Consider the following 27,704-nt stretch of genomic DNA (forward strand, 5'->3'; position numbering starts at 1 on the left):
GGAAATCACATGAAACTCTGGGCAGCAAAAAAGGAATGATTTTGGACAGTATGCTTTTCTGGCCTGTCGATTGTCAGGAGACTATCCTGAAACTACTTTTGAGAACCACACAAACTCACAAAAGAGATCAACTTCCATATGATATCTCCATAAATTTACAATTATTGACAGGCCTCTCCATGCAAACTTTCAAAATTGTACCAGTAAATGAAAAAAAAAACCTCTTGAGAAACGGTGGAAAGTATTTTAAAGATTCAGATATTACTGCATCTTGGAAAAAGAACACACACAAAAAATCCCACCCAAAAAGTCTGTATTATTTTGAAATTGTGCAAAAAGTGTCCGTAGAGTGATACAGTATAATGGACAATGTCTGGAATTGAATCATTAATGTCCCCTTTAGATCCTTGCTCCAAACAAGATTGCCAGAATGGTGCCACATGTGACGACACTGACCCTGAGGCGCCAATATGTCAGTGCTTGGCGGGCTTTGAAGGCGACAGATGCGAAATCAGTAAGTGTTTTGGGTGTTTTTTTTTCATTATTAAATATAGCATATTTCAAAGTGATGTTACATATCGGGATGATCTCAGCTTCGATTGTAAAATGTTGAACTACTGTGTAAAACAATGGAAGAAATGGATTGGCAAATCCTACACAAAAAAAAACATGTCGTTGTACATTCTGGTTCTCGTGCTAGCAAGCAATGTGAAAACAAATGTGAACGAACAAGGAGTTCTAGGAACGAAAACGGTGGACGTGAAAGGTCGTAAAACTCGTTTTTAATCATCTTCAAGTGATTTGTCATCGTTGTTTTTGTATAGCCCTATATCCTATATTGTATAGTCCTGAATCCTCCAATTGTAATATGATTTTGCACTCCCCCTAGGGAGTTAAATAGGGTTAATAATACCAAGATAAAACTCAAAACGTGAATGTTTCTTGTGATGTTTACGGTTAGAATTCATTCTGTCAACAATTATAACAAGAGAAAGGGAAACCCAGTGTGAATGCCCACAAGCAGGCCGTGCAAGGGTTCCAGAAGCCTGCCGCATGACCTTTTACTTTCAGGCTCTGTTTTATTGGTTGCTCAGCACTGTGACAGTGTTACCTTTCCAATTTTTTTTAGAACACCTGAGTGTTGGATCATATTTTTGAAGGCTATTTCCAAAAAGGAAAAACTTTTACAGGAGTCAGTTTTTGAAACTTTCATGTTCTCTATTATTTTCTCGCAATGTGTTTCTTTAAATTGGTTCAATCCCAAACAGGGGAGGCAGAACTGGGGGTGGGGGACACTCCCCCCACCCCCAGATTTTCCCAGGCCAACAAAAAAAACCTGCTTGCGGTTATAAATGTGCCCCCTCGAGATGAAAACAAAACTGCCCCTCAAATGCACATGTGTGAAAGCATATGATCGCACTACAAATAGAATTGTCTCCTCTCTCGCAATGCAAAAGTGCCCCTTAAAAATGGCTTGCATTAACAAGATGTGTGCACCTTCTCAAGATGGAAAACTACCCCTCAAAAGTACAAATCAGTACCCCTCTGGCGATACAAAATTGTGACCCTCTCAAGATGGAAAACTGGCCGTCAAAAACAGTAGTGCTCCTTTCGCAATACTTCTCGTGATGGAAAACTGCTCCTCGAAAGCACAATTAGTGCCCCGCTCGCAACATTAAAATTGTGCCCCCTCTCAAGATGGAAAACTGGCCCCTAAAAAAAGTCATTAAACTAAAAGCAATACTAAAAGCAATAGTGACCCTCTCGCGATAAAAAAAAATGGTCACTCTACATAACTTGGTAAAAGATCAAAGAGCAAGAAGGACAACGTATTCATAATTTGTTCCTCGTCATATAGGACCATATTCCTTTCCTCCACTTTCACACCGACGGAAGTGCCCCTTTTTGGTGTCCCCTCCCCAAGTTTGAAATGCATTCCAGCGCCACTAATCCCCAACATTCGTAGCTTGATATGTTTGTTGTTTTCCTTCCGTGGTAGATATCAACAATTGTGTGAGCAACCCATGCCAGAATGGTGGCACATGTGTTGACGGGATCTCTGGTTATTCATGTTCCTGCACCACGGGATTCGCCGGTGTAAACTGCGCCGAAGATTTAGGTAAGATTGTTTCTGTCTAGAGAATGGCCTGTATATGACTACTAAACAATTCAATTGGGACTGATATGTGATTGACTTGTGACAAATTCGTAGTTGGCATTTTTCATTGATTGTAATTGTCTTGTGATTGACTAGTGACTGAATTGAAACTGACTAGCTGCAACTGACTCACTGCTTACTCTCAGTTTGACTCGCGACCAACTTGCGACTGACTAGCGATTGACTTGTGACTGACGATAGAGATTGACTTGTGATTGACTAGCAATTGACTTGTGACTGAGTAGCGATTGACTTGTGATTGACTAGCGATTGACTTGTGATTGACTAGCGATTAACTTGTGACTGACGATAGAGATTGACTTGTGACTGACTAGCAATCGACTAATTGTGACTGACTAGCGATTGACTTGTGACTGACTGGCGACAGATTTGTGACCACTAGCGATTGACTTGTGACTGACTTGTGACTGACTAGCAATTGACTTGTGACTGACTTATGACTGACTAGCAATTGACTTGTGACTGACTAGCGAAAGATTTGTGACTGACTAGCGATTGACTTGTGACTGACTAGCGACAGATTTGTGACTGACTAGCGATTGACTTGTGACTGACTAGCGATTGACTTGTGACTGACTAGCGATTGACTTGTGACTGAACTGACTAGCGATTGGCTTGTGACTGACTTGTGACTGACTAGCGATTGACTTGTGACTGATTAGCGACAGATTTGTGACTGACTTGTGATAGACTTGTGACTTACTTGTGACTGACACCCAATTATGATTGGCTCTGATGTCAACTTTGGATTTTTTCCCCTGTTAACAGAGCTTTGCGTTAATGATATGCCCTGCCTGAACGGTGCAACTTGTATGAAAGGCTCGGGCGCCAGCAGTGGTGTGTGTGTCTGTCAGCCAGGCTATGAAGGCAACACCTGTCAATTAGGTGAGTTAGATGTATGGAGGACAAAATAGAAAAAAAACAGAAATCAGGTACATGAGATCCCTGCAGGATGGAGAGGATATATCCCAACCCAACATTTTAACCAGTTCGCGCCGGTTGGCGTGTATACACACGAAGGTTTTGTGGTATTCAGAACAGATGACGGATAAACACGCAGAGCACGAGGCCGGAAATATCTGTCAGTGACCAGCTCTCTGGAAATATATGAGTGTGCTGCCCGAGGGTGATGGCTTCAACCCACCTGGCTTGAGGTCGAGTGAAAATTAGTCCTGTGCCTCGTTCTATTTTTGTCAAAATAATCCCGGCGTGAACTGGTTAAAGATGCTTCCCTGTGCTTTTTTTTCAAGTTTCTTCCTGACAAATAGATTTCGTTTGTAATTTGCTATTTTTGTAGCAATACAAAAGTTATCTACTTTTGAATGAGACATCGACTGAAAGATCTGCTCGCGTTTATTTGTTGAATTAATACTTTTGTTACCCAGCTGTCATGTGGTAACGTTATTTCTATTGGGCAAAGACAAAAGAGAACACTGTTGTAAGTACGTCTGGTCACTTTGCCAAAATATGTGAAAAGTGTTTATTCAAACATCATAATAAACAAACAATGTACAAGAAAAAGGTTAAGTCAGTTTCCTAAATAACAACGCTTTAAATCAGTATGGCCAAAACTATCAAACTTCAGGAGAAACATCACTTTAAAACTAAAGGCCAACTACATGTACTATCTAACCTATAGGGGAAACTTAACTTAATAATCTCATGGCCACAACTACCAGAACTCTTATCTGCCATCTTAAAGATAAACACACTACTCAGGCTGGCCAGCACCCTTGTTGCTATAGCAACAGACTTTCCACTGCATGGCTCAACTCCAGCCAAGTCAATGGCCTGGGGCATACTACTGCTCCCCCAGTGCTACCCTTACTGTGTGACAGGTTGTCTTTCCACACTACACACACAAGCAAGTCATTGTTCTAGCTAGCCTAATTAGTATTCACCCTCCACAACGTGGCAAGGCCATGCTTCAGCTTATCTATATACACTCAGTGCTTGCAATGGAAGTTTCCTTGGCTACATGGTGAAACTTACATTCAATGTTAAAATCTACTAGCACAGTTTACTATAAAACATACATGGTCCAATTCCTTAAATGAATGAAATCCAAGTTATCAACTCCACAAACATTAATCACCAAACTTTCCTCAAATCCAGGAAACTTAGTGAAACTTTCCATGAATAACTGAAGTGAATAACTAAAGTTAAGTTGCTAAAAACTAATCAAACTTATATCATCTTAAATCTCATCCAAAGTTACAAAAAGTGAATATACAAACAATAATGAAAATATCTAAGCATCATAAAACAAACTTCAATCATGTCAAATCTCTAGGGAACTTGGCAAAAGAGTAAACTTGACAAATTCAAAGAACAATTTACCTTCAACCAACTGATCAACTCAAGTCATTGATTGTATACTCCAAGTAAATGAAAATGTGAACAACAGAAATAAAGGAACCTAGATGTGAATAAAAAGAAAGAAACATTTGTACATACCTATTGGGCAAAGACAAAAGAGAACACTGTTGTGAATACGTCTGGTCACTTTGCCAAAATATGTGAAAGTGACTAGGTGTGGCAGGGCCAAATTGAACTTGTAGTTTTTACTGTATTGCTTTTAGTGTTTAGGTATAGGTGTAGCTCCCCTGAATAAATCACCCCTTTTTATTAGATGTCCCCTACCCTTTCATAGAGTGTGTACCCCTGATTAACTTTTCCCTCTTCCCCAGTAACATGACCCCTTAGAACAATAGCCCCTTTGATAAGACCCATGTGCTCTGCCACCCTGCAAGTCCACAGCCCCTCACTTAACAGACCAGCGGCGGTAGAGAGAGGACTGCGTATTATATATCCACTCTTCCCCTTTTCTTGGGAGCGCCTGCCCTGTGTGTTTATCTGCTCGAGTCACCTGGTGAGTTTTATTGTGAAATTGTTGTTCTTTTATATTGTATAATCATGTTTTGAGTTCTAGTGCAGTTTTTGGAAGGTTTTTACTTAGTTATGGTCTAAAGTGTGTTTTTGTCTTTGGAAAGTTTTTGTGAAAGTTTAATTTTGAAGCTTGAGATTTTACTGTTCCATGATGGGTTATGATTTGGATTCTGCACAATTATATTTTCTTTCTTACCTTTTTGACATATATGGAGTAAGGATGAGTATTGTTTTTTAAAGGAGTTAAGTTTCTTTGACTATAGTTTTACAGGTTGGAAGAATGTTTTTCATGAGTTTACATTTATTGAGTTTTGTTTTATAGCTTTTGGTTCCTCTCTGAAAGATGACATGATTTGCTTGGAGAATTGATTTTTGTTGAGAAAGATTCATATTTTACCCCTAGAACATGTAGATTGAATGACTTTTTAGTGTATCTCTACCATTGTTTAAGCTAAGTGGTTTGACTTTCCCACAGATCTAGAGACCCAAGTGTATAAATTCCTTTCTTAGAAGATCACCAGATGTTTATTCATGAAATTAGACTTGTCTTAGTCCCACTTCCTTCACTGCATTTTCTTTTATGTTTAAATCCACTTTTACCACCTGTTTACATTGAGGCTTAGTTTGATTGTCTTAGACTGGGTGAAGTCTAATTAGAAGTTATGTGGAACAGATAAGAGCCATGGATTAGTACTCATTAGATATTCAGCCAGAAACTTGTGTTGCCATTGTGTATGTTGGGCATTAGTGACCTTGTGTAACATGCTGTACATAATAGAGTTAGACTGCGCTATTTAACCAATTTAACTTTCTTTTGATATATTTCTTAATTGTGTTCTTTCTTTTCTTGTCTTTTCTTGATTTTTAGGTTTCAGTCAGAGTGCATTTAAGTTCCATTATTTTGACGCTCTGTGTTGGTTGTTTTTTTTCCCCCGTCTTCTTTAGTTTTTTTGGTTGGGTTTATTTACTTTTCATTTCCAATTACTTTTTGTTTCCAATTTGATTTTTTTTTTTTCCAAAGTTATTAATTTCTGGCTTTGTTTTCCCAAAAGGTTTTTTTTTTTGTCACATTTCAAGGGTTTTTTTTTTGTGAATGTAAAACTTGCAGTTAATCCTGGATTAAATTGTTTTTTTTGTAAAGTTCCATCCCAATTCAGTCTGTCTCTTTCTTTTTTTAAAATTTGTCCCAGTTTTCTATTAAATTTTTCGCGACTTATCAATTTGAACCAGGCCTTTACAGATATTTTCTTTAGTGAACCGTTTTTCTTCGTTACATTTTTTGGTGCCGAAACCCGGGATTGATTATTTTCTTTTGGAAATTAGCCATTTATTTTTTCGTTAGCTGGGACATTTTTTTTTTTTTTTCAAAATTCTCCGCCATCTTTTCCCCTAGATTTTTTTTTAAACAAACCAACACAGAGCTGATTTTAGTGGATCCTGACAGTGCATGATGGCTGAACCAGCGGTACTGACACCACTTCAGATGTGTGGATTCGATCCAGCGCCAGAAAGCTCCAAACTCATCGATCTTGAGTCATTGCCCAGTGCAGAAACGCAGCCAAGCATGCTGGCAATTCTTCAGCACCAGACGTACATGCAGGAGGTCATCTTGCAGCAGTTCAGACAGATCGACATGCTAAAGTCGATAGTCAGTAGGGTTGTTGGGGAACAACAGCAACAGCGGCAGTATATCCGAAGCCTGGAGGTAGCCCTGTTCGAAAGTATGGCCCAGCGTCCACGAGTTTTCCCCATCCCTACCCCTAAGCCTGACCTGAAGACGACCGAAGTTCCTCCCCGCGAGAATGTGCATACCGATGGTGACGAGTCTGGTGGATGTTCTGACAAGGCACAGAGCTGCAGCGATGAAGGCACGAGCGGCCCACAGCCAAATCTACTGCAGGCCCTGCAGGCCCAGCAGAGCGATGCAGCTATAAAGAGAGTCGTCGAGCTGAAGGAGGCAAGTCCAACTAGGATGAGTAACAGGAAGATGGAGAAGGAGTCCCGAGTAGTGAGGAATCTACTCCATGCATGGGATCGTCTTGAGGTCAAGGGCGGACTCCTGGTCTTCAGAAAAGGCGGAGACAAGCCGCGCTTCCTGGTGGTCCTCCCTCGACAACTGCGAAGGGCGGCATTTCGTAGTCTGCACAGAACCATGGAGACATCGAGCTACGGCAGAGTGCTGAAAGTGGTCCGAGAGCGATATTTCTGGCCAAGTCTCCACAATGAAACAATGGGCTATATGAGACAGCATCGAAAGGGAACACGGCAACTGGAGGTCTTCAATGTCCCACCGCCTCATGAGTTCCGGGATGTGGGCCGAGGACCCTGATGATGGCTTTATTCACATTTTTCTAGTCTAGTTTGTGGATATTCTGAAGGTGTCGTTATCAATTGTATATTTTTGTTTATGTTTGTTTGTTTGTTTTATTCATGTTTAATTGAATCAATTTTTTTTTTAATGCCATTGCTGGGGACAGCAATATTTTAAAGATGGCGTGAGTGTGGCAGGGCCAAATTGAACTTGTAGTTTTTACTGTATTGCTTTTAGTGTTTAGGTATAGGTGTAGCTCCCCTGAATAAATCACCCCTTTTTATTAGATGTCCCCTACCTTTTCATAGAAGTGTGTACCCCTGATTAACTTTTCCCTCTTCCCCAGTAACATGACCCCTTAGAACAATAGCCCCTTTGATAAGGCCCATGTGCTCTGCCACCCTGTAAGTCCACAGCCCCTCACTTAGCAGACCAGCGGCAGTAGAGAGAGGACTGTGTATTATATATCCACTCTTCCCCTTTTCTTGGGAGCGCCTGCCCTGTGTGTTTATCTGCTCAAGTCACCTGGTGAGTTTTGTTGTGAAATTGTTGTTCTTTTATATTGTATAATCATGTTTTGAGTTCTAGTGCAGTTTTTGGAAGGTTTTTACTTAGTTATGGTCTAAAGTGTGTTTTTGTCTTTGGAAAGTTTTTGTGAAAGTTTAATTTTGAAGCATTGAGATTTTACTGTTCCATGATGGGTTATGATTTGGATTCTGCACAATTATATTTTCTTTCTTACCTTTTTGACATATATGGAGTAAGGATGAGTATTGTTTTTTAAAGGAGTTAAGTTTCTTTGACTATAGTTTTACAGGTTGGAAGAATGTTTTTCATGAGTTTACATTTATTGAGTTTTGTTTTATAGCTTTTGGTTCCTCTCTGAAAGATGACATGATTTGCTTGGAGAATTGATTTTTGTTGAGAAAGATTCACATTTTACCCCTAGAACATGTAGATTGAATGACTTTTGTAGTGTATTTCTACCATTGTTTAAGCTAGGTGGTTTGACTTTCCCACAGATCTAGAGACCCGAGTGTATAAATTCCTTTCTTAGAAGATCACCAGATGTTTATTCATGAATTAGACTTGTCTTAGTCCCACTTCCTTCACTGCATTTTCTTTTATGTTTAAATCCACTTTTACCACCTGTTTACATTGAGGCTTAGTTTGATTGTCTTAGACTGGGTGAAGTCTAATTAGAAGTTATGTGGAACTGATAAGGAACATGGATTAGTACTCATTAGATATTCAGCCAGAAACTTGTGTTGCCATTGTGTATGTTGGGCATTAGTGACCTTGTGTAACATGCTGTACATAATAGAGTTAGACTGCGCTATATAACCAATTTAACTTTCTTTTGATATATTTCTTAATTGTATTCTTTCTTTTCTTGTCTTTTCTTGATTTTTAGGTTTCAGTCAGAGTGCATTTAAGGTCCATTATTTTGACGCTCTGTGTTGGTTTTTTCTTTTCGTCTTCTTTAGTTTTTTTGGTTGGGTTTATTTACTTTTCATTTCCAATTACTTTTTGTTTCCAATTTGGTTTTTTTCCAAATTTATTAATTTCTGGTTTTGTTTTCCCAAAAGGTTTTTTTTGTGAATGTAAAACTTGCAGTTAATCCTGGATTAAATAGTTTTTTTTGTAAAGTTCCATCCCAATTCAGTCTGTCTCTTTCCTTTTTTAAATTTGTCCCAGTTTTCTATTAAATTTTTCGCGACTTATCAATTTGAACCAGGCCTTTACAGATAGTTTCTTTAGTGAACCGTTTTTCTCCGTTACATAGGCACACTCACATGCACTCTGTGTTGTCTTTGGCCAATTCCAATTTTTTATGGGGGTGTTACTTTCTACAAAAACTTCACTCTGGAGGGGTTGTACTACAGAGGGGTTCTACACTTTACAATGTTGAATTTTTGGCTGCCAGACAAAGTTATTGCCTGGCACACGATAACTCCCGTTCTCGTGGGATATGCTGGTTCCTGCCTCACTATCAGCATCGATGATGTACGTACTGGGAGCCAGTCTGCTTGCAAAGTGGATCGCTTTTGTGTCCAAAACAAAACAATTTTTTTTTCAGAAGTTTTCAGACTTCTAGTTTGTGGAATCGAGAATCCGTAATCAACTTTACGTGTTAGTAAATCGTCAGAACAAGAAACAGAAAGGTTTCGAATGCCATTTATGGGAATTTTTAAAAATGAAAATCAGGCTACATGGAAAAACAAAAAAACAGATTGTGTTAATGCCATGCCGTCGTCAGTACATGCACTCTAAAAATTGTTTGTAACAATTTGTAAAGTCGTGTATTGAAGTTTTATAAATGGAGTCAAGATATTTACAGAAATGTTATAGTCACACGAAGCATGATTAAGAAACGTATGGTGTTCCACATATGCCATTGGCGTCACATTTTTCACCGGAGCTTATTGTGCACTCGCACTTGTTCTCAATTGGGTACCCGATATGCATTATGTGCAAATTAGCCAGACACATGCATTACTTCCTATGTACTGTAGATCCTAACCACGTGTAGCTATTTATTTATTTATTTATTTCTTATTTTAACTGGGTGGCCCATTCAGTGGAATCCACTGGTCTTCCATGGGTCCCAGAAAAGAGAAGACAATGTGAAGAAATTACAGTTGTAGACGTGGGGGGAAAAGCCCAGAAGAGTATTCTGAGGAAAACCCACGGAATCAGGTAGGGACTGAAAACTCAATCCACATATTGGCCCAGGCGGGATTCGAACCCGGGTCACAGCGGTGGAAGGCGAGGAAAGTACCGCTACCCCAACCTGACTCCCCTAACGCCAACCTGACTCCCTGAAAAGCAAAACAAGTACCACTGCACCAACCTTCCTCCACTTAATACTAAATAGGGCAAGAACTGATCTCAAACCATGATTGTAACCCATTTCCATCATGTATCACCCTTTCTTCAGATGTTGACGAGTGCGCCAGTAATCCTTGCCAGAACAATGCCGAGTGTCTGAACCGTCTCAACATGTTCAGCTGCGCCTGCAAGAATGGCTACACTGGCTCCAAGTGTGAACAAAGTAAGAAACCACGTACTACTCCAACCGGGCTTACTTATATGCATCTACCATACAATCTCTGCACTGACGACTGGTAGAAACAGATTGAAATTGGGCTCACGGTACAGATGTCACGGTGCCGTTTTCATCAAATTCATTGGCATTTTATGAAAGAAATCAGACTCAGATTTTTGATTAAAATCAGAAAAATTGAGAGGTATTAGAGTGTGTCGTTCATGAGGGTCAGGGGTTCGAATCAAGCTTTTGGCCAGGCACTCAATGTCCTCTCTCCCGATGTGCCATTATTAGCTTTTCAAAGTCACAATGAACCTAAGAGTAAGATCAACTCAGGTTGACCCAAGTTGACCCAAATTGACTCCTCGAGTCTCTTCAGATAGTCTCTTCAGATATGAGAGCAGAGATGGTTTATGGGACTGGTTTCAGCTGACTTGCTCCCGGAATGGCAGCATCCGGCTGTATACTCCCCAGTGAACTGAGATGATCTTTGGAATGTTTCATTGGCCTACTGAAAAAGTGTAATAAGGATGGGCTACCTTGAGCGTCAACATCTTTATTTAAACTGCATAATTATTATTCTTATGTTTATTTTTATGTATGTCTTTCTTTCTGGTAATGAAACCAAGGATTCCTCCAAAGCACCGTAGGCACTGTAGCTCGAAAGCCTGAAGAAACCTGCAGGGAGAAGACAATGAGAAGAAATTACAGATTCAGAGGTGGGAGGAAAACCCCCAGAAGAACATTCTGGGGAAAACCACGGAATCATGCAGGCAGGGACTGAAAACCCAATCCACATTTGGACCAGGGCAGGAATTGAATCCGAGCCACAGCGGTGGAAGGCGAGGACAGTAACCACTGCGCCAACCTGACTCTCATGAAACCTGACTCTCAAAATGTAAAGACTGAATTGTTGTTGACTAACCCCATCATTTGTTTTTGTGTCTGTCCATTTTTCCAGAACCAGGAGTCACCGACCAGCCAGGCAATGAGACACTTACTTTGGCCCTGGAGCCTTGGTGGATTGCCCTGATCTGTCTTATCGGTGTCCTCTTCATTATATTCATCATCGTCGTCTTGTGCACCATGAATCGCAACAACGACGAGGAGGACAAGAAGCACATGATGGTCAACCCTTAAAAAAAAGATGCAAGTACCCGAAAAGGATCAGCTAGGCAACAGATTTCATCGAGATGCTGAGCGGAAAAGTACTGCTAAGCAGATTTTCCTGCTGAGAAAATTCAGCAGATTACCAGTCATAAGCTGTATATGTAACGAAGAAAAACGGTTCACTAAAGAAAATATCTGTAAAGGCCTGGTTCAAATTGATAAGTCGCGAAAAATTTAATAGAAAACTGGGACAAATTTTAAAAAAAGAAAGAGACAGACTGAATTGGGATGGAACTTTACAAAAAAAACAATTTAATCCAGGATTAACTGCAAGTTTTACATTCACAAAAAAAAAACCCTTGAAATGTGACAAAAAAAAAAACCTTTTGGGAAAACAAAGCCAGAAATTAATTACTTTGGAAAAAAAAAAATCAAATTGGAAACAAAAAGTAATTGGAAATGAAAAGTAAATAAACCCAACCAAAAAAACTAAAGAAGACGGGGGGAAAAAAACAACCAACACAGAGCGTCAAAATAATGGAACTTAAATGCACTCTGACTGAAACCTAAAAATCAAGAAAAGACAAGAAAAGAAAGAACACAATTAAGAAATATATCAAAAGAAAGTTAAATTGGTTAAATAGCGCAGTCTAACTCTATTATGTACAGCATGTTACACAAGGTCACTAATGCCCAACATACACAATGGCAACACAAGTTTCTGGCTGAATATCTAATGAGTACTAATCCATGGCTCTTATCTGTTCCACATAACTTCTAATTAGACTTCACCCAGTCTAAGACAATCAAACTAAGCCTCAATGTAAACAGGTGGTAAAAGTGGATTTAAACATAAAAGAAAATGCAGTGAAGGAAGTGGGACTAAGACAAGTCTAATTTCATGAATAAACATCTGGTGATCTTCTAAGAAAGGAATTTATACACTTGGGTCTCTAGATCTGTGGGAAAGTCAAACCACCTAGCTTACAATGGTAGAGATACACTAAAAAGTCATTCAATCTACATGTTCTAGGGGTAAAATATGAATCTTTCTCAACAAAAATCAATTCTCCAAGCAAATCATGTCATCTTTCAGAGAGGAACCAAAAGCTATAAAACAAAACTCAATAAATGTAAACTCATGAAAAACATTCTTCCAACCTGTAAAACTATAGTCAAAGAAACTTAACTCCTTTAAAAAACAATACTCATCCTTACTCCATATATGTCAAAAAGGTAAGAAAGAAAATATAATTGTGCAGAATCCAAATCATAACCCATCATGGAACAGTAAAATCTCAAGCTTCAAAATTAAACTTTCACAAAAACTTTCCAAAGACAAAAACACACTTTAGACCATAACTAAGTAAAAACCTTCCAAAAACTGCACTAGAACTCAAAACATGATTATACAATATAAAAGAACAACAATTTCACAATAAAACTCACCAGGTGACTCGAGCAGATAAACACACAGGGCAGGCGCTCCCAAGAAAAGGGGAAGAGTGGATATATAATACGCAGTCCTCTCTCTACCGCCGCTGGTCTGTTAAGTGAGGGGCTGTGGACTTGCAGGGTGGCAGAGCACATGGGTCTTATCAAAGGGGCTATTGTTCTAAGGGGTCATGTTACTGGGGAAGAGGGAAAAGTTAATCAGGGGTACACACTCTATGAAAGGGTAGGGGACATCTAATAAAAAGGGGTGATTTATTCAGGGGAGCTACACCTATACCTAAACACTAAAAGCAATACAGTAAAAACTACAAGTTCAATTTGGCCCTGCCACACTCACGCCATCTTTAAAATATTGCTGTCCCCAGCAATGGCATTAAAACAATTGATTCAATTAAACATGAATAAAACAAACAAACAAACAAACAAACATAAACAAAAATATACAATTGATAACGACACCTTCAGAATATCCACAAACTAGACTAGAAAAATGTGAATAAAGCCATCATCAGGGTCCTCGGCCCACATCCCGGAACTCATGAGGCGGTGGGACATTGAAGACCTCCAGTTGCCGTGTTCCCTTTCGATGCTGTCTCATATAGCCCATTGTTTCATTGTGGAGACTTGGCCAGAAATATCGCTCTCGGACCACTTTCAGCACTCTGCCGTAGCTCGATGTCTCCATGGTTCTGTGCAGACTACGAAATGCTGCCCTTCGCAGTTGTCGAGGGAGGACCACCAGGAAGTGCGGCTTGTCTCCGCCTTTTCTGAAGACCAGGAGTCCGCCCTTGACCTCAAGACGATCCCATGCATGGAGTAGCCTCCTCACTACTCGGGACTCCTTCTCCATCTTCCTGTTACTCATCCTAGTTGGACTTGCCTCCTTCAGCTCGACGACTCTCTTTATAGCTGCATCGCTCTGCTGGGCCTGCAGGGCCTGCAGTAGATTTGGCTGTGGGCCACTCGTGCCTTCATCGCTGCAGCTCTGTGCCTTGTCAGAACATCCACCAGACTCGTCACCATCGGTGTGCACATTCTCGCGGGGAGGAACTTCGGTCGTCTTCAGGTCAGGCTTAGGGGTAGGGATGGGGAAAACTCGTGGACGCTGGGCCATACTTTCGAACAGGGCTACCTCCAGGCTTCGGATATACTGCCGCTGTTGCTGTTGTTCCCCAACAACCCTCCTGACTATCGACTTTAGCATGTCGATCTGTCTGAACTGCTGCAAGATGACCTCCTGCATGTACGTCTGGTGCTGAAGAATTGCCGGCATGCTTGGCTGCGTTTCTGCACTGGGCAATGACTCAAGATCGATGAGTTTGGAGCTTTCTGGCGCTGGATCGAATCCACACATCTGAAGTGGTGGCAGTACCGCTGGTTCAGCCATCATGCACTGTCAGGATCCACTAAAAACAGCTCTGTGTTGGTTTGTTTTAAAAAAAATCTAGGGGAAAAGATGGCGGAGAATTTTGAAAAAAAAAAAAAAAATGTCCCAGCTAACGAAAAAATAAATGGCTAATTTCCAAAAGAAAATAATCAATCCCGGGTTTCGGCACAAAAAATGTAACGGAGAAAAACGGTTCACTAAAGAAACTATCTGTAAAGGCCTGGTTCAAATTGATAAGTCGCGAAAAATTTAATAGAAAACTGGGACAAATTTAAAAAAGGAAAGAGACAGACTGAATTGGGATGGAACTTTACAAAAAAAACTATTTAATCCAGGATTAAATGCAAGTTTTACATTCACAAAAAAAACCTTTTGGGAAAACAAAACCAGAAATTAATAAATTTGGAAAAAAACCAAATTGGAAACAAAAAGTAATTGGAAATGAAAAGTAAATAAACCCAACCAAAAAAACTAAAGAAGACGAAAAGAAAAAACCAACACAGAGCGTCAAAATAATGGACCTTAAATGCACTCTGACTGAAACCTAAAAATCAAGAAAAGACAAGAAAAGAAAGAATACAATTAAGAAATATATCAAAAGAAAGTTAAATTGGTTATATAGCGCAGTCTAACTCTATTATGTACAGCATGTTACACAAGGTCACTAATGCCAAACATACACAATGGCAACACAAGTTTCTGGCTGAATATCTAATGAGTACTAATCCATGTTCCTTATCAGTTCCACATAACTTCTAATTAGACTTCACCCAGTCTAAGACAATCAAACTAAGCCTCAATGTAAACAGGTGGTAAAAGTGGATTTAAACATAAAAGAAAATGCAGTGAAGGAAGTGGGACTAAGACAAGTCTAATTCATGAATAAACATCTGGTGATCTTCTAAGAAAGGAATTTATACACTCGGGTCTCTAGATCTGTGGGAAAGTCAAACCACCTAGCTTAAACAATGGTAGAGATACACTACAAAAGTCATTCAATCTACATGTTCTAGGGGTAAAATGTGAATCTTTCTCAACAAAAATCAATTCTCCAAGCAAATCATGTCATCTTTCAGAGAGGAACCAAAAGCTATAAAACAAAACTCAATAAATGTAAACTCATGAAAAACATTCTTCCAACCTGTAAAACTATAGTCAAAGAAACTTAACTCCTTTAAAAAACAATACTCATCCTTACTCCATATATGTCAAAAAGGTAAGAAAGAAAATATAATTGTGCAGAATCCAAATCATAACCCATCATGGAACAGTAAAATCTCAATGCTTCAAAATTAAACTTTCACAAAAACTTTCCAAAGACAAAAACACACTTTAGACCATAACTAAGTAAAAACCTTCCAAAAACTGCACTAGAACTCAAAACATGATTATACAATATAAAAGAACAACAATTTCACAACAAAACTCACCAGGTGACTTGAGCAGATAAACACACAGGGCAGGCGCTCCCAAGAAAAGGGGAAGAGTGGATATATAATACACAGTCCTCTCTCTACTGCCGCTGGTCTGCTAAGTGAGGGGCTGTGGACTTACAGGGTGGCAGAGCACATGGGCCTTATCAAAGGGGCTATTGTTCTAAGGGGTCATGTTACTGGGGAAGAGGGAAAAGTTAATCAGGGGTACACACTTCTATGAAAAGGTAGGGGACATCTAATAAAAAGGGGTGATTTATTCAGGGGAGCTACACCTATACCTAAACACTAAAAGCAATACAGTAAAAACTACAAGTTCAATTTGGCCCTGCCACATATACACCGCAAGGCAATCTGGTTGGTAACCTGTTTTTTGATTTAGCAAATATGTGATGCCATCAAGCTAATTAAGTAGTTAATCGGCCCTTTTCAATTTTTTTTTTAATATTTTTGAATAGAGCTATTTTACAGTTTATATTTTGTGAAAACCCCATGTAATACGACCTTCCGTTCAGAAGTTATGGGACTTAGAACACAGGCAGATCAAAAAGAAGAAAACAGAAATCAAACAGAGAAATCAATGATTCAAAATTGAAGTGTTTATTAAGCAACACTAAACATGCCTTATTTCAGGTTATTGAATATTAACTCCTTAGCAAATTGTCACATTTTAACTACTTTATTCTTGGGTTTTTCTCGGAAAAAAAATAGTTGACATGAAAGAGGACATATGTAGCCCTTACAATTTTACAAAAAAAGTCCATTTTGAAATTTCAACCCCTTCTGACCTATTTTGGGCTGTATCTTAAAATCATAATTGCCGACAAACGACTCATTTTAGCTTGATCGCATCATATATGCTCTGTACTATCAAATGTCCATATCAAGCAGCTTAGCAGAAAAATTGTTAAGAAAAATTTCGAGGTTGTTAGACCAACTGTCTTCAGTTGTATATTACTTTTGAGTGGTTCTCAGCCGATATTTCATCTTGGCGCGTAAATCTGCTAAGCGATATTTGTTTTTTTCTGCTCAACATCCCTGTGAAATTGTGCCCAGTTTGTAATAAGCCAGTGGTTTTTATTTGTTGTAAGCATTTTTAAGCATGGAAGCAAGGAGGATGCTCCTTTTTTTCATTGGTGCTCAGTGGAAAGCAGAAAACGATTTCAACCAATGATGAGGTTTTTAAACAATTTGTAGCAAAAGCGCTTGTACATATTCCTCCCACCATATTCTGGCTTAAAGACTTTCATGTAATTTTTGTATTCAGATAAGCATTTAGCTTACACAGACAAAAAATTCAAATTTATGTGTGTAACCACCCTTAATTTTGTCTGAGGTTTATTAAAAAGTAATGTACTTTTTTTATTAGGATTACAAAAGGCATATATTCTTAAATAATCCTTTAAAAAAATTTTGGCTGTGCCAAACATCATGAGAGATTTTCGAAATTGGAATGCAGAGCTTAAGCATTTTTTAAAAGAGCATATATATTATTATCCGTTCGCTGTAATGGCAGATCGTCAATTAAGTCGTCAACGACACCACGAAGTTACACCCAAGTAGACTTAAGTGCGCGCTACGCGCGCGTATTTTACAGAACCGGGTGATTTTCGTTTTCACGAAGTAACACCCAAGTACACTGTGCGCTCACTCGGTGCATTTTGGTTTTCACGAAGTAACACTCATCTTTTTGTGTAATCCCTCAAGAATATCGAGTAATTACGTTCCTGTCAAACGTTTTTAAACGTTTTATCCAAATTTCTATAACAGTGTTGTAACTTTGTGAAAACAAAAATCAGTCATGCCAGTGTCCGATGTGCTCTCGTACACCTGGGTGTAATTACTTTGTGCAACCAATTTTTGTCATGTAGCAGTTTTCACGAAGTAACACTGGAGTGGATTGGGTGTTACTTCATGGTGTCGGGTAATGAAGTGGTTGTAATTGTTTCCAAAATTCTAGCATCTTCAATGGCAAAATTATTTGTTTTCAGAGGGAAATTCACACGAATTTGTAGTGTCGTTCAAATCGTTTACTGTTTCTTGTGAAGAAATAAATGTGTAAGTTGATCTGTGAAATTCAAAAGAGTGTGGATTTCGATCTAGAAGTGGCAGTTTGGACCAGTAGGTACCAAGGTTAATGGGACAATCAAGTTAGACTACAGGGTGAGTCAGAATGATCCAGACCCAAATTAAAGAAAATATTAAACATATGTAGCAATTATCAAAACAAGTACAAATGAGGTATGTTATAGGCTGGTATGTTGGACATAATTGGTGAAAGTTTTATGTATATCCATTGTACCATTTTGAAGAAAAGCGCTAGCAAAGAATACACTCTAAAAAACACTCTGACCACGGTTCCATGGTTCAACAAATTTATTGAAATCGTGTACTGATGTGAAGCAGTGTAATAACAAATAAAAACCTAGTCATGGTGACTGACTCACTTGAGGTTATTGACACATTTAAAAAAGGCAAAACCAATTCTGTGTGCAGATTGGAAAATGAGCCACTTCATGGGGAAAAAATGGCATAACTCATCATGACAGTCACTAATTTGAAAAATTCAGAATTCCCATGGCAGACAAAGTAATAACTATTCATATGAAACACTCATTTTTTTCTCAATAATAAATATTCTATTTGCCACACATAAATGGTGAGCTTGGGTCCAGATCATTTTACTCACCCTGTAGAGTGTTAAAAAGTTACACATTTTAAAATATCAGTGACTTTTGTAAAGTTTTAATGCATGCGTAGATAAAGAGCCTTGAAAAATTTCTTTCCATAAACAAAAGTTCTAGTTTGTATTCAAAGAGTTTATTTGCAAGAGCAGGTAAAAGATAAGTTTACAAAAATGGAGAAAATCCATCAGCCTCATTAATACTTTGTCCAGAACAATTTAAATTCCTTTTAAAATAACAATTGTCAAGAGTTCTCAAGATATGCTATATTGGGCACTCCACATTTGTGCACAAGTACCATTACTTGTAATGTTTAAAAAGAAGATTTTCTCAAGGGGTGAAAAATTGACACACTGTTTTTGCAAATGAATTCTTAATTTTCTGAGGACTGTATTTCTTAGGATATATGGCATGCCCATCGTGAAACTGTTTCCAATAAACAATAAAATTTGGTCTGCAGTAGTCATTATTGGTTCATCAAAAGAAGCCTTTCATCTGCAATCCCAGCCAAAACTCGCTGTTTTCCCACCCCCGGCCAATGTTGTCTCTCATGGCACGGTCTGTGCTCAAGAGCGAGATGACAACATTGACCAGGGGAGCGAGGGACCGGGAGAGGGTATGCTCTTCAGTGGACGTGTCCCAACCATTTTGGCTGGGATTGTCTGAATGTATGTACCCTGGATTGGATGTGGAGAGGGAGGGTGTGGACCGGTGGACTGGGGAGGGTATGCTTATTGTGACATGTCCCAACCATTTTTGGCGGGATAGTAAGTCCGGCAAATTGCTGTCATTTTGTTAACATCAGCTTGTGTTGTTTCATTTTGGAATCACTAATATGGGCAGATATGCTTATACATTGCTTGCACTCTTTTTTAAGACAATGCTTGAAATAAAATAGACATTTTTATGATAGAGGTGTATATCTGTATAAATAAGTATCTTTGATTTTTAATGGTACAATCAACGAATATGCAATGAAAGCTTTAAACAATGTTTAATTGAAATAAGATTGTACAATTTATAGTATAGCTGTGTTGTTTGAACTTTTCATCTGAATATTTGTAGTTTTGCTTTAATTTTTGTTAGCATCCAAAGGTTTTACCTTATACAAATTCATGAACCACCCCACCACAACTCATTAGCTAAAATGTCAACTAGTAGTTTGACAAAGATAAAACACTTTTCTCACATGCGTTCGTGATTGGCAGAACCAATTTCCTTTTTTTTTTTGAAATCACAATGCAGGATGAGTAAAAAAAAAAAAACGAAACCCAAACGGCAGGACCAATTTTTGAAGTTTTGCCTGTAGCACTTTCAAAATCTAGGATGTGAAAGCCCAGTCTTTAAGATTTATTTTAGTACAAGAATCATTCAAATCACTTATGTACTCTTCAAGTTACGGAATTTCGAACACTTTTTAAGTTCTGTCCAAGGATCACAAAAAAGGTAAGTGTTCTTTCAGCAAAACGAAAACAATTCACATGCATCCCTGTGAGAATTGTTTTCGTTTTGATGAAAGAACACTATCTGCTTAAAATGCAATTAATTACACCAAGTTTATGGTAATGGTAACAGGGTATTTGGCACAATGTTTATTTAAAGGCTTTTATTTTGAAAAGAGAGCTGCACTTTTACGTAGAGACCCAGTACTGTGACCAGTGTCTTTCAGTGAAATAGTATACATCTTAAAACCTGATATAATAATAATATGGTGCTTGTAAAGCGCTTTATACCTAACGTCTCAAAGCACTTCACAGTTATTACCCATGTTCATCAGGCCATGAGACCAGTTTTTGCAGCAGCTCGAGATCAGCGCATTCTGGTCTGTACCTTCACAGGTACTCGTTTATTTTCCTGGGTGGAGAGATCGTTTATATTCCTGGGTGGAGAGAGGCAATTGTAGTTAAGTGTCTTGCCCGAGAACACAAGCACCATGTTTCCCCATCAGGGTTCTAGCCCAGATACCACTGCACGTGAGTGGAACACTGTAAACATTTGGCCACATCGCTCCAATTTTGCATGATATGCAAAACTTTATATGTGAGAGGAAGAAGTCCTCTTAAGCATTTCACCAAACAGAAGTGTGGAACTGAGCCTTCTAAATACAGAATTTAACTTTCCCAAACGGACTATGTTTACGCAGTGATAAATAACAATCAATGTACGTTCAAACCAGATTTTCAAAAGGAAATAGTTGCAATACAGATCCCACAGGACCAGAGTACTTTCATATACATTTTTCAGCAGTAGTTTGAGGCATGAATTACTTAAAAGCAACATTTTGTATTATGTGTTCATCTAAAACCGTATCTACTGGAAAGGTTTTGTTTTTTATTGTAATTAAATTGTAATTTTATTAAATGAAGAAAACTGTACTTGGTGCATTGTACTTCCATATTTTATAGTCAATAGAAATTCTTTAAAAGATGTGTACATTTTAGTCGGCTGAGCATAGACTTATTTTCAATACAATTTTTTATACGTCTGGAGCGCTTTGAAATAAAAATGGAATAAAGTTTATATAGTAGTGTTGTTTTATTTGACCTGTTGTCTTATTATGCATCTTCGTACAGGTTCAGGGCATGTGGTCCACTCGGAGGATCAGGGCTTAGTTCCTCCCTTAGCTCTTTGCTTTTACATGGTGCCTGTCCCTCCAGGGTTACATGGATGGACAGGTGAGGAAGTGTGTATTGGTCGGGACCGATGGGATCCCGGAAAAGTCCTAAGGGATTGGCATGGGGCATTGTAATGGCCCATCAGATCCCTGAATGCTTGGCTAGCACATAACGTTATGTTTTATTCACCTCTGTATTTTTTTAAGCAGTAATTTGGAATGCGTTCTAGGGCCCTTAAGGCATCTTTCTGGCAACTTTCAAGAAATTTCATTTTTTGGTCAAAAGTCAAAATTGAAAAATGCAAAATGAAAAAAAACGCCTGAAATTTTTAGTCAAAATCGGCCAAAAATTGACTTTTCTCAAAACAAGGCAGAAATTCATCTGGATGCAAGAGGAACATCAAACAATACTCTACCATGCCTAATTTTGAAGATTTGGGCAAAAATAAACAATTTTTGAGAAAAATATATAAATTTTTGAGTGATTTTACCTTAATATTTCGACGGAATTTCCCCTTTAATAGCATATCTGTCCAGCAATCGATTGGGAATGCGTTCTAGGGCCCTTAAGGCATCTTTCTAGCAACTTTCAAGAAATTTCATTTTTTGTCGAAAATTGAAAAAAAATGTAAGGGGTAAGCCTTACATTTTTAGTCAAAATCGGCCAAAAATTGACTTTTCTCAAAACAAGGCAGAAATTTATCTGGATGCAAGAGGAACATCAAACAATACTCTACCATGCCTAATTTTGAAGATTTGGGCAAAAATAAACAATTTTTGAGAAAAATATATACATTTTTGAGTGATTTTACCTTAATATTTCGACGGAATTTCCCCTTTAATAGCATATTTGTTCAGCAATCGATTGGGAATGCGTTCTAGGGCCCTTAAGGCATCTTTCTAGCAACTTTCAAGAAATTTCATTTTTTGGCCAAAATTGAAAAAAATGTAAGGGGTAAGCCTTACATTTTTAGTCAAAATCGGCCAAAAATTCACTTTTCTCAAAACAAGGCAGAAATTTACCTGGATGCAAGAGGAACATCAAAAGATACTCTACCATGCATAATTTTGAAGATTTGGGCAAAAATAAACAATTTTTGAGAATTTTTTTTAAATATTTGAGTGATTTTACCTTAATATTTCGACGGAATTTCCCCTTTAATAGCATATCTGTCCAGCAATCGATTGGGAATGCGTTCTAGGGCCCTTAAAACATCTTTGAAGCAACTTTCAAGAAATTTCATTTTTTGGCCAAAATTGAAAAAAATGTAAGGGGTAAGCCTTACATTTTTAGTCAAAATCGGCCAAAAATTGACTTTTCTCAAAACAAGGCAGGAATTCATCTGGATGCAAGAGGAACATCAAACAATACTCTACCATGCATAATTTTGAAGATTTGGGCAAAAATAAACAATTTTTGAGAAAAATTTATACATTTTTGAGTGATTTTACCTTAATATTTCGACGGAATTTCCCCTTTAATAGCATATCTGTCCAGCAATCGATTGGGAATGCGTTCTAGGGCCCTTAAGGCATCATTATAGCAACTTTCAAGAAAATTCATTTTTTGTCAAAAATTGAAAAAAATGTAAGGGGTAAGCCTTACATTTTTAGTCAAAATCGGCCAAAAATTGACTTTTCTCAAAACAAGGCAGAAATTCATCTGGATGCAAGAGGAACATCAAACAATACTCTACCATGCCTAATTTTGAAGATTTGGGCAAAAATAAACAATTTTTGAGAAAAATATATACATTTTTGAGTGATTTTACCTTAATATTTCGACGGAATTTCCCCTTTAATAGCATATCTGTCCAGCAATCGATTGGGAATGCGTTCTAGGGCCCTTAAGGCATCTTTCTAGCAACTTTCAAGAAATTTCATTTTTTGGCCAAAATTGATAAAAATGTAAAGGGTAAGCCTTACATTTTTAGTCAAAATCGGCCAAAAATTGACTTTTCTCAAAACAAGGCAGAAATTTATCTGGATGCAAGAGGAACATCAAAAGATACTCTACCATGCATAATTTTGAAGATTTGGGCAAAAATAAACAATTTTTGAGAAAAATATATACATTTTTGAGTGATTTTACCTTAATATTTCGACGGAATTTCCCCTTTAATAGCATATCTGTCCAGCAATCGATTGGGAATGCGTTCTAGGGCCCTTAAGGCATCATTATAGCAACTTTCAAGAAATTTCATCTTTTGGCCAAAATTGAAAAAAAAGTAAGGGGTAAGCCTTAAATTTTTAGTCAAAATCGGCCAAAAATTGACTTTTCTCAAAACAAGGCAGAAATTCATCTGGATGCAAGAGGAACATCAAACAATACTCTACCATGCATAATTGTGAAGATTTGGGCAAAAATAAACAATTTTTGAGAAAAATATATAAATTTTTGAGTGATTTTACCTTAATATTTCGACGGAATTTCCCCTTTAATAGCAAATCTGTCCAGCAATCGATTGGGAATGCGTTCTAGGGCCCTTAAGGCATCATTATAGCAACTTTCAAGAAATTTCATTTTTTGTCGAAAATTGAAAAAAATGTAAGGGGTAAGCCTTACATTTTTAGTCAAAATCGGCCAAAAATTGACTTTTCTCAAAACAAGGCAGAAATTCATCTGGATGCAAGAGGAACATCGAACAATACTCTACCATGCATAATTTTGAAGATTTGGGTAAAAATAAATTTTTTTTGAGAAAAATATATAAATTTTTGAGTGATTTTACCTTAATATTTCGACGGAATTTCCCCTTTAATAGCATATCTGTCCAGCAATCGATTGGGAATGCGTTCTAGGGCCCTTAAGGCATCTTTCTAGCAACTTTCAAGAAATTTCATTTTTTGTCGAAAATTGAAAAAAATGTAAGGGGTAAGCCTTACATTTTTAGTCAAAATCGGATAAAAATTGACTTTTCTCAAAACAAGGCAGCAATTCATCTGGATGCAAGAGAAACATCAAACAATACTCAACCATGCATAATTTTGAAGATTTGGGCAAAAATAAACAATTTTTGAGAAAATTATATAAATTTTTGAGTGTTTTACCTTAATATTTCGACGGAATTTCCCCTTTAATAGCATATCTGTCCAGCAATCGATTGGGAATGCGTTCTATGGCCCTGAAGGCATCTTTGTTGCAACTTTCATGAAATTTCATTTTTTGGCCAAAATTGATAAAAATGTAAGGGGTAAGCCTTACATTTTTAGTCAAAATCGGCCAAAAATTGACTTTTCTCAAAACAAGGCAGAAATTTACCTGGATGCAAGAGGAACATGAAAAGATACTCTACCATGCATAATTTTGAAGATTTGGGCAAAAATAAACAATTTTTGAGAAAAATATATACATTTTTGAGTGATTTTACCTTAATATTTCGACGGAATTTCCCCTTTAATAGCATATCTGTCCAGCAATCGATTGGGAATGCGTTCTAGGGCCCTGAAGGCATCTTTGAAGCAACTTTCAAGAAATTTCATTTTTTGGCCAAAATTGATAAAAATGTAAGGGGTAAGCCTTACATTTTTAGTCAAAATCGGCCAAAAATTGACTTTTCTCCAAACAAGGCAGAAATTCATCTGGATGCAAGAGGAACATCAAACAATACTCTACCATGCATAATTGTGAAGATTTGGGCAAAAATAAACAATTTTTGAGAAAAATATATAAATTTTTGAGTGATTTTATCTTAATATTTCGACGGAATTTCCCCTTTAATAGCATATCTGTCCAGCAATCGATTGGGAATGCGTTCTAGGGCCCTTAAGGCATCATTATAGCAACTTTCAAGAAATTTCATTTTTTGTCGAAAATTGAAAAAAATGTAAGGGGTAAGCCTTACATTTTTAGTCAAAATCGGCCAAAAATTGACTTTTCTCAAAACAAGGCAGCAATTCATCTGGATGCAAAAGAAACATCAAACAATACTCAACCATGCATAATTTTGAAGATTTGGGCAAAAATAAACAATTTTTGAGAAAAATATAAAAAATTTTGAGTGATTTTACCTTAATATTTCGACGGAATTTCCCCTTTAATAGCATATCTGTCCAGCAATCGATTGGGAATGCGTTCTAGGGCCCTTAAGGCATCTTTGTTGCAACTTTCATGAAATTTCATTTTTTGGCCAAAATTGATAAAAATGTAAGGGGTAAGCCTTACATTTTTAGTCAAAATCGGCGAAAAATTTACTTTTCTCAAAACAAGGCAGAAATTTACCTGGATGCAAGAGGAACATGAAAAGATACTCTACCATGCATAATTTTGAAGATTTGGGCAAAAATAAACAATTTTTGAGAAAAATATATACATTTTTGAGTGATTTTACCTTAATATTTCGACGGAATTTCCCCTTTAATAGCATATCTGTCCAGCAATCGATTGGGAATGCGTTCTAGGGCCCTGAAGGCATCTTTGAAGCAACTTTCAAGAAATTTCATTTTTTGGCCAAAATTGATAAAAATGTAAGGGGTAAGCCTTACATTTTTAGTCAAAATCGGCCAAAAATTGACTTTTCTCCAAACAAGGCAGAAATTCATCTGGATGCAAGAGGAACATCAAACAATACTCTACCATGCATAATTGTGAAGATTTGGGCAAAAATAAACAATTTTTGAGAAAAATATATAAATTTTTGAGTGATTTTACCTTAATATTTCGACGGAATTTCCCCTTTAATAGCATATCTGTCCAGCAATCGATTGGGAATGCGTTCTAGGGCCCTTAAGGCATCATTATAGCAACTTTCAAGAAATTTCATTTTTTGTCGAAAATTGAAAAAAATGTAAGGGGTAAGCCTTACATTTTTAGTCAAAATCGGCCAAAAATTGACTTTACTCAAAACAAGGCAGAAATTCATCTGGATGCAAGAGGAACATCGAACAATACTCTACCATGCATAATTTTGAAGATTTGGGTAAAAATAAACAATTTTTGAGAAAAATATATAAATTTTTGAGTGATTTTACCTTAATATTTCGACGGAATTTCCCCTTTAATAGCATATCTGTCCAGCAATCGATTGGGAATGCGTTCTAGGGCCCTTAAGGCATCTTTCTAGCAACTTTCAAGAAATTTCATTTTTTGGCCAAAATTGAAAAAAATGTAAGGGGTAAGCCTTGCAATTTTAGTCAAAATCGGCCAAAAATTGACTTTTCTCAAAACAAGGCAGGAATTCATCTGGATGCAAGAGGAACATCAAACAATACTCTACCATGCATAATTTTGAAGATTTGGGCAAAAATAAACAATTTTTGAGAAAAATATATAAATTTTTGAGTGATTTTACCTTAATATTTCGACGGAATTTCCCCTTTAATAGCATATCTGTCCAGCAATCGATTGAGAATGCGTTCTAGGGCCCTTAAGGCATCTTTCTAGCAACTTTCAAGAAATTTCATTTTTTGGCCAAAATTGAAAAAAATGTAAGGGGTAAGCCTTACATTTTTAGTCAAAATCGGCCAAAAATTGACTTTTCTCAAAACAAGGCAGAAATTTATCTGGATGCAAGAGGAACATCAAAAGATACTCTACCATGCATAATTTTGAAGATTTGGGCAAAAATAAACAATTTTTGAGAAAAATATAAAAAATTTTGAGTGATTTTACCTTAATATTTCGACGGAATTTTCCCTTTAATAGCATATCTGTCCAGCAATCGCTTGGGAATGCGTTCTAGGGCCCTTAAGGCATCTTTCTAGCAACTTTCAAGAAATTTCATTTTTTGGCCAAAATTGAAAAAAAATGTAAGGGGTAAGCCTTACATTTTTAGTCAAAATCGGCCAAAAATTGACTTTTCTCAAAACAAGGCAGAAATTCATCTGGATGCAAGAGGAACATCAAACAATACTCTACCATGCCTAATTTTGAAGATTTGGGCAAAAATAAACAATTTTTGAGAAAAATATATAAATTTTTGAGTGATTTTACCTTAATATTTCGACGGAATTTCCCCTTTAATAGCATATCTGTCCAGCAATCGATTGGGAATGCGTTCTAGGGCCCTTAAGGCATCTTTCTAGCAACTTTCAAGAAATTTCATTTTTTGTCGAAAATTGAAAAAAATGTAAGGGGTAAGCCTTACATTTTTAGTCAAAATCGGCCAAAAATTGACTTTTCTCAAAACAAGGCAGAAATTCATCTGGATGCAAGAGGAACATCAAACAATACTCTACCATGCCTAATTTTGAAGATTTGGGCAAAAATAAACAATTTTTGAGAAAAATATATAAATTTTTGAGTGATTTTACCTTAATATTTCGACGGAATTTCCCCTTTAATAGCATATCTGTCCAGCAATCGATTGGGAATGCGTTCTAGGGCCCTTAAGGCATCTTTCTAGCAACTTTCAAGAAATTTCATTTTTTGGCCAAAATTGAAAAAAATGTAAGGGGTAAGCCTTACATTTTTAGTCAAAATCGGCCAAAAATTGACTTTTCTCAAAACAAGGCAGAAATTTATCTGGATGCAAGAGGAACATCAAAAGATACTCTACCATGCATAATTTTGAAGATTTGGGCAAAAATAAACAATTTTTGAGAAAAATATATAAATTTTTGAGTGATTTTACCTTAATATTTCGACGGAATTT

The 27,704-nt window shown here is 37.3% G+C and overlaps 3 protein-coding genes across 30 annotated transcripts in view; 2 read left to right on the forward strand and 1 right to left on the reverse strand.

Moving 5' to 3' along the window:
- Positions 1-11,587, forward strand: part of LOC119727753 (neurogenic locus notch homolog protein 1-like) — a 93,290-nt gene extending 81,703 nt beyond the window's left edge. For 27 of the 28 annotated variants that reach the window (XM_038199897.1, XM_038199810.1, XM_038199913.1 and 24 more), the window contains 5 exons: positions 404-514; positions 2,000-2,119; positions 2,948-3,064; positions 10,321-10,434; positions 11,390-11,587. In XM_038199897.1, the coding sequence (XP_038055825.1) occupies positions 404-514; positions 2,000-2,119; positions 2,948-3,064; positions 10,321-10,434; positions 11,390-11,568 (641 nt within the window). In that variant the 3' untranslated portion in view covers positions 11,569-11,587. The remainder of the gene's footprint in view (positions 1-403; positions 515-1,999; positions 2,120-2,947; positions 3,065-10,320; positions 10,435-11,389) is intronic. The other variant, XM_038199857.1, reaches the window with a different exon arrangement.
- On the forward strand, positions 6,054-9,113 carry LOC119727910. Its single transcript, XM_038199992.1, has 2 exons — positions 6,054-7,907; positions 8,794-9,113. The coding sequence occupies exon 1, from the start codon at positions 6,516-6,518 to the stop codon at positions 7,395-7,397; it is 882 nt and encodes a 293-aa protein (XP_038055920.1). The 5' UTR covers positions 6,054-6,515; the 3' UTR covers positions 7,398-7,907; positions 8,794-9,113.
- A 463-nt stretch (positions 11,588-12,050) lies between the features above and the next one.
- On the reverse strand, positions 12,051-14,713 carry LOC119727921. The gene is made up of 2 exons (XM_038200003.1): positions 12,988-14,713; positions 12,051-12,104 (listed from the first exon to the last, which is right to left on the reverse strand). The coding sequence occupies exon 1, from the start codon at positions 14,381-14,383 to the stop codon at positions 13,502-13,504; it is 882 nt and encodes a 293-aa protein (XP_038055931.1). The 5' UTR covers positions 14,384-14,713; the 3' UTR covers positions 12,051-12,104; positions 12,988-13,501.
- Positions 14,714-27,704: the final 12,991 nt, after the last annotated feature.

Source organism: Patiria miniata, unplaced genomic scaffold (assembly GCF_015706575.1).
Source record: "Patiria miniata isolate m_02_andy unplaced genomic scaffold, ASM1570657v1 HiC_scaffold_1, whole genome shotgun sequence".
Classification (NCBI taxonomy): Eukaryota; Metazoa; Echinodermata; class Asteroidea; order Valvatida; family Asterinidae; genus Patiria; species Patiria miniata.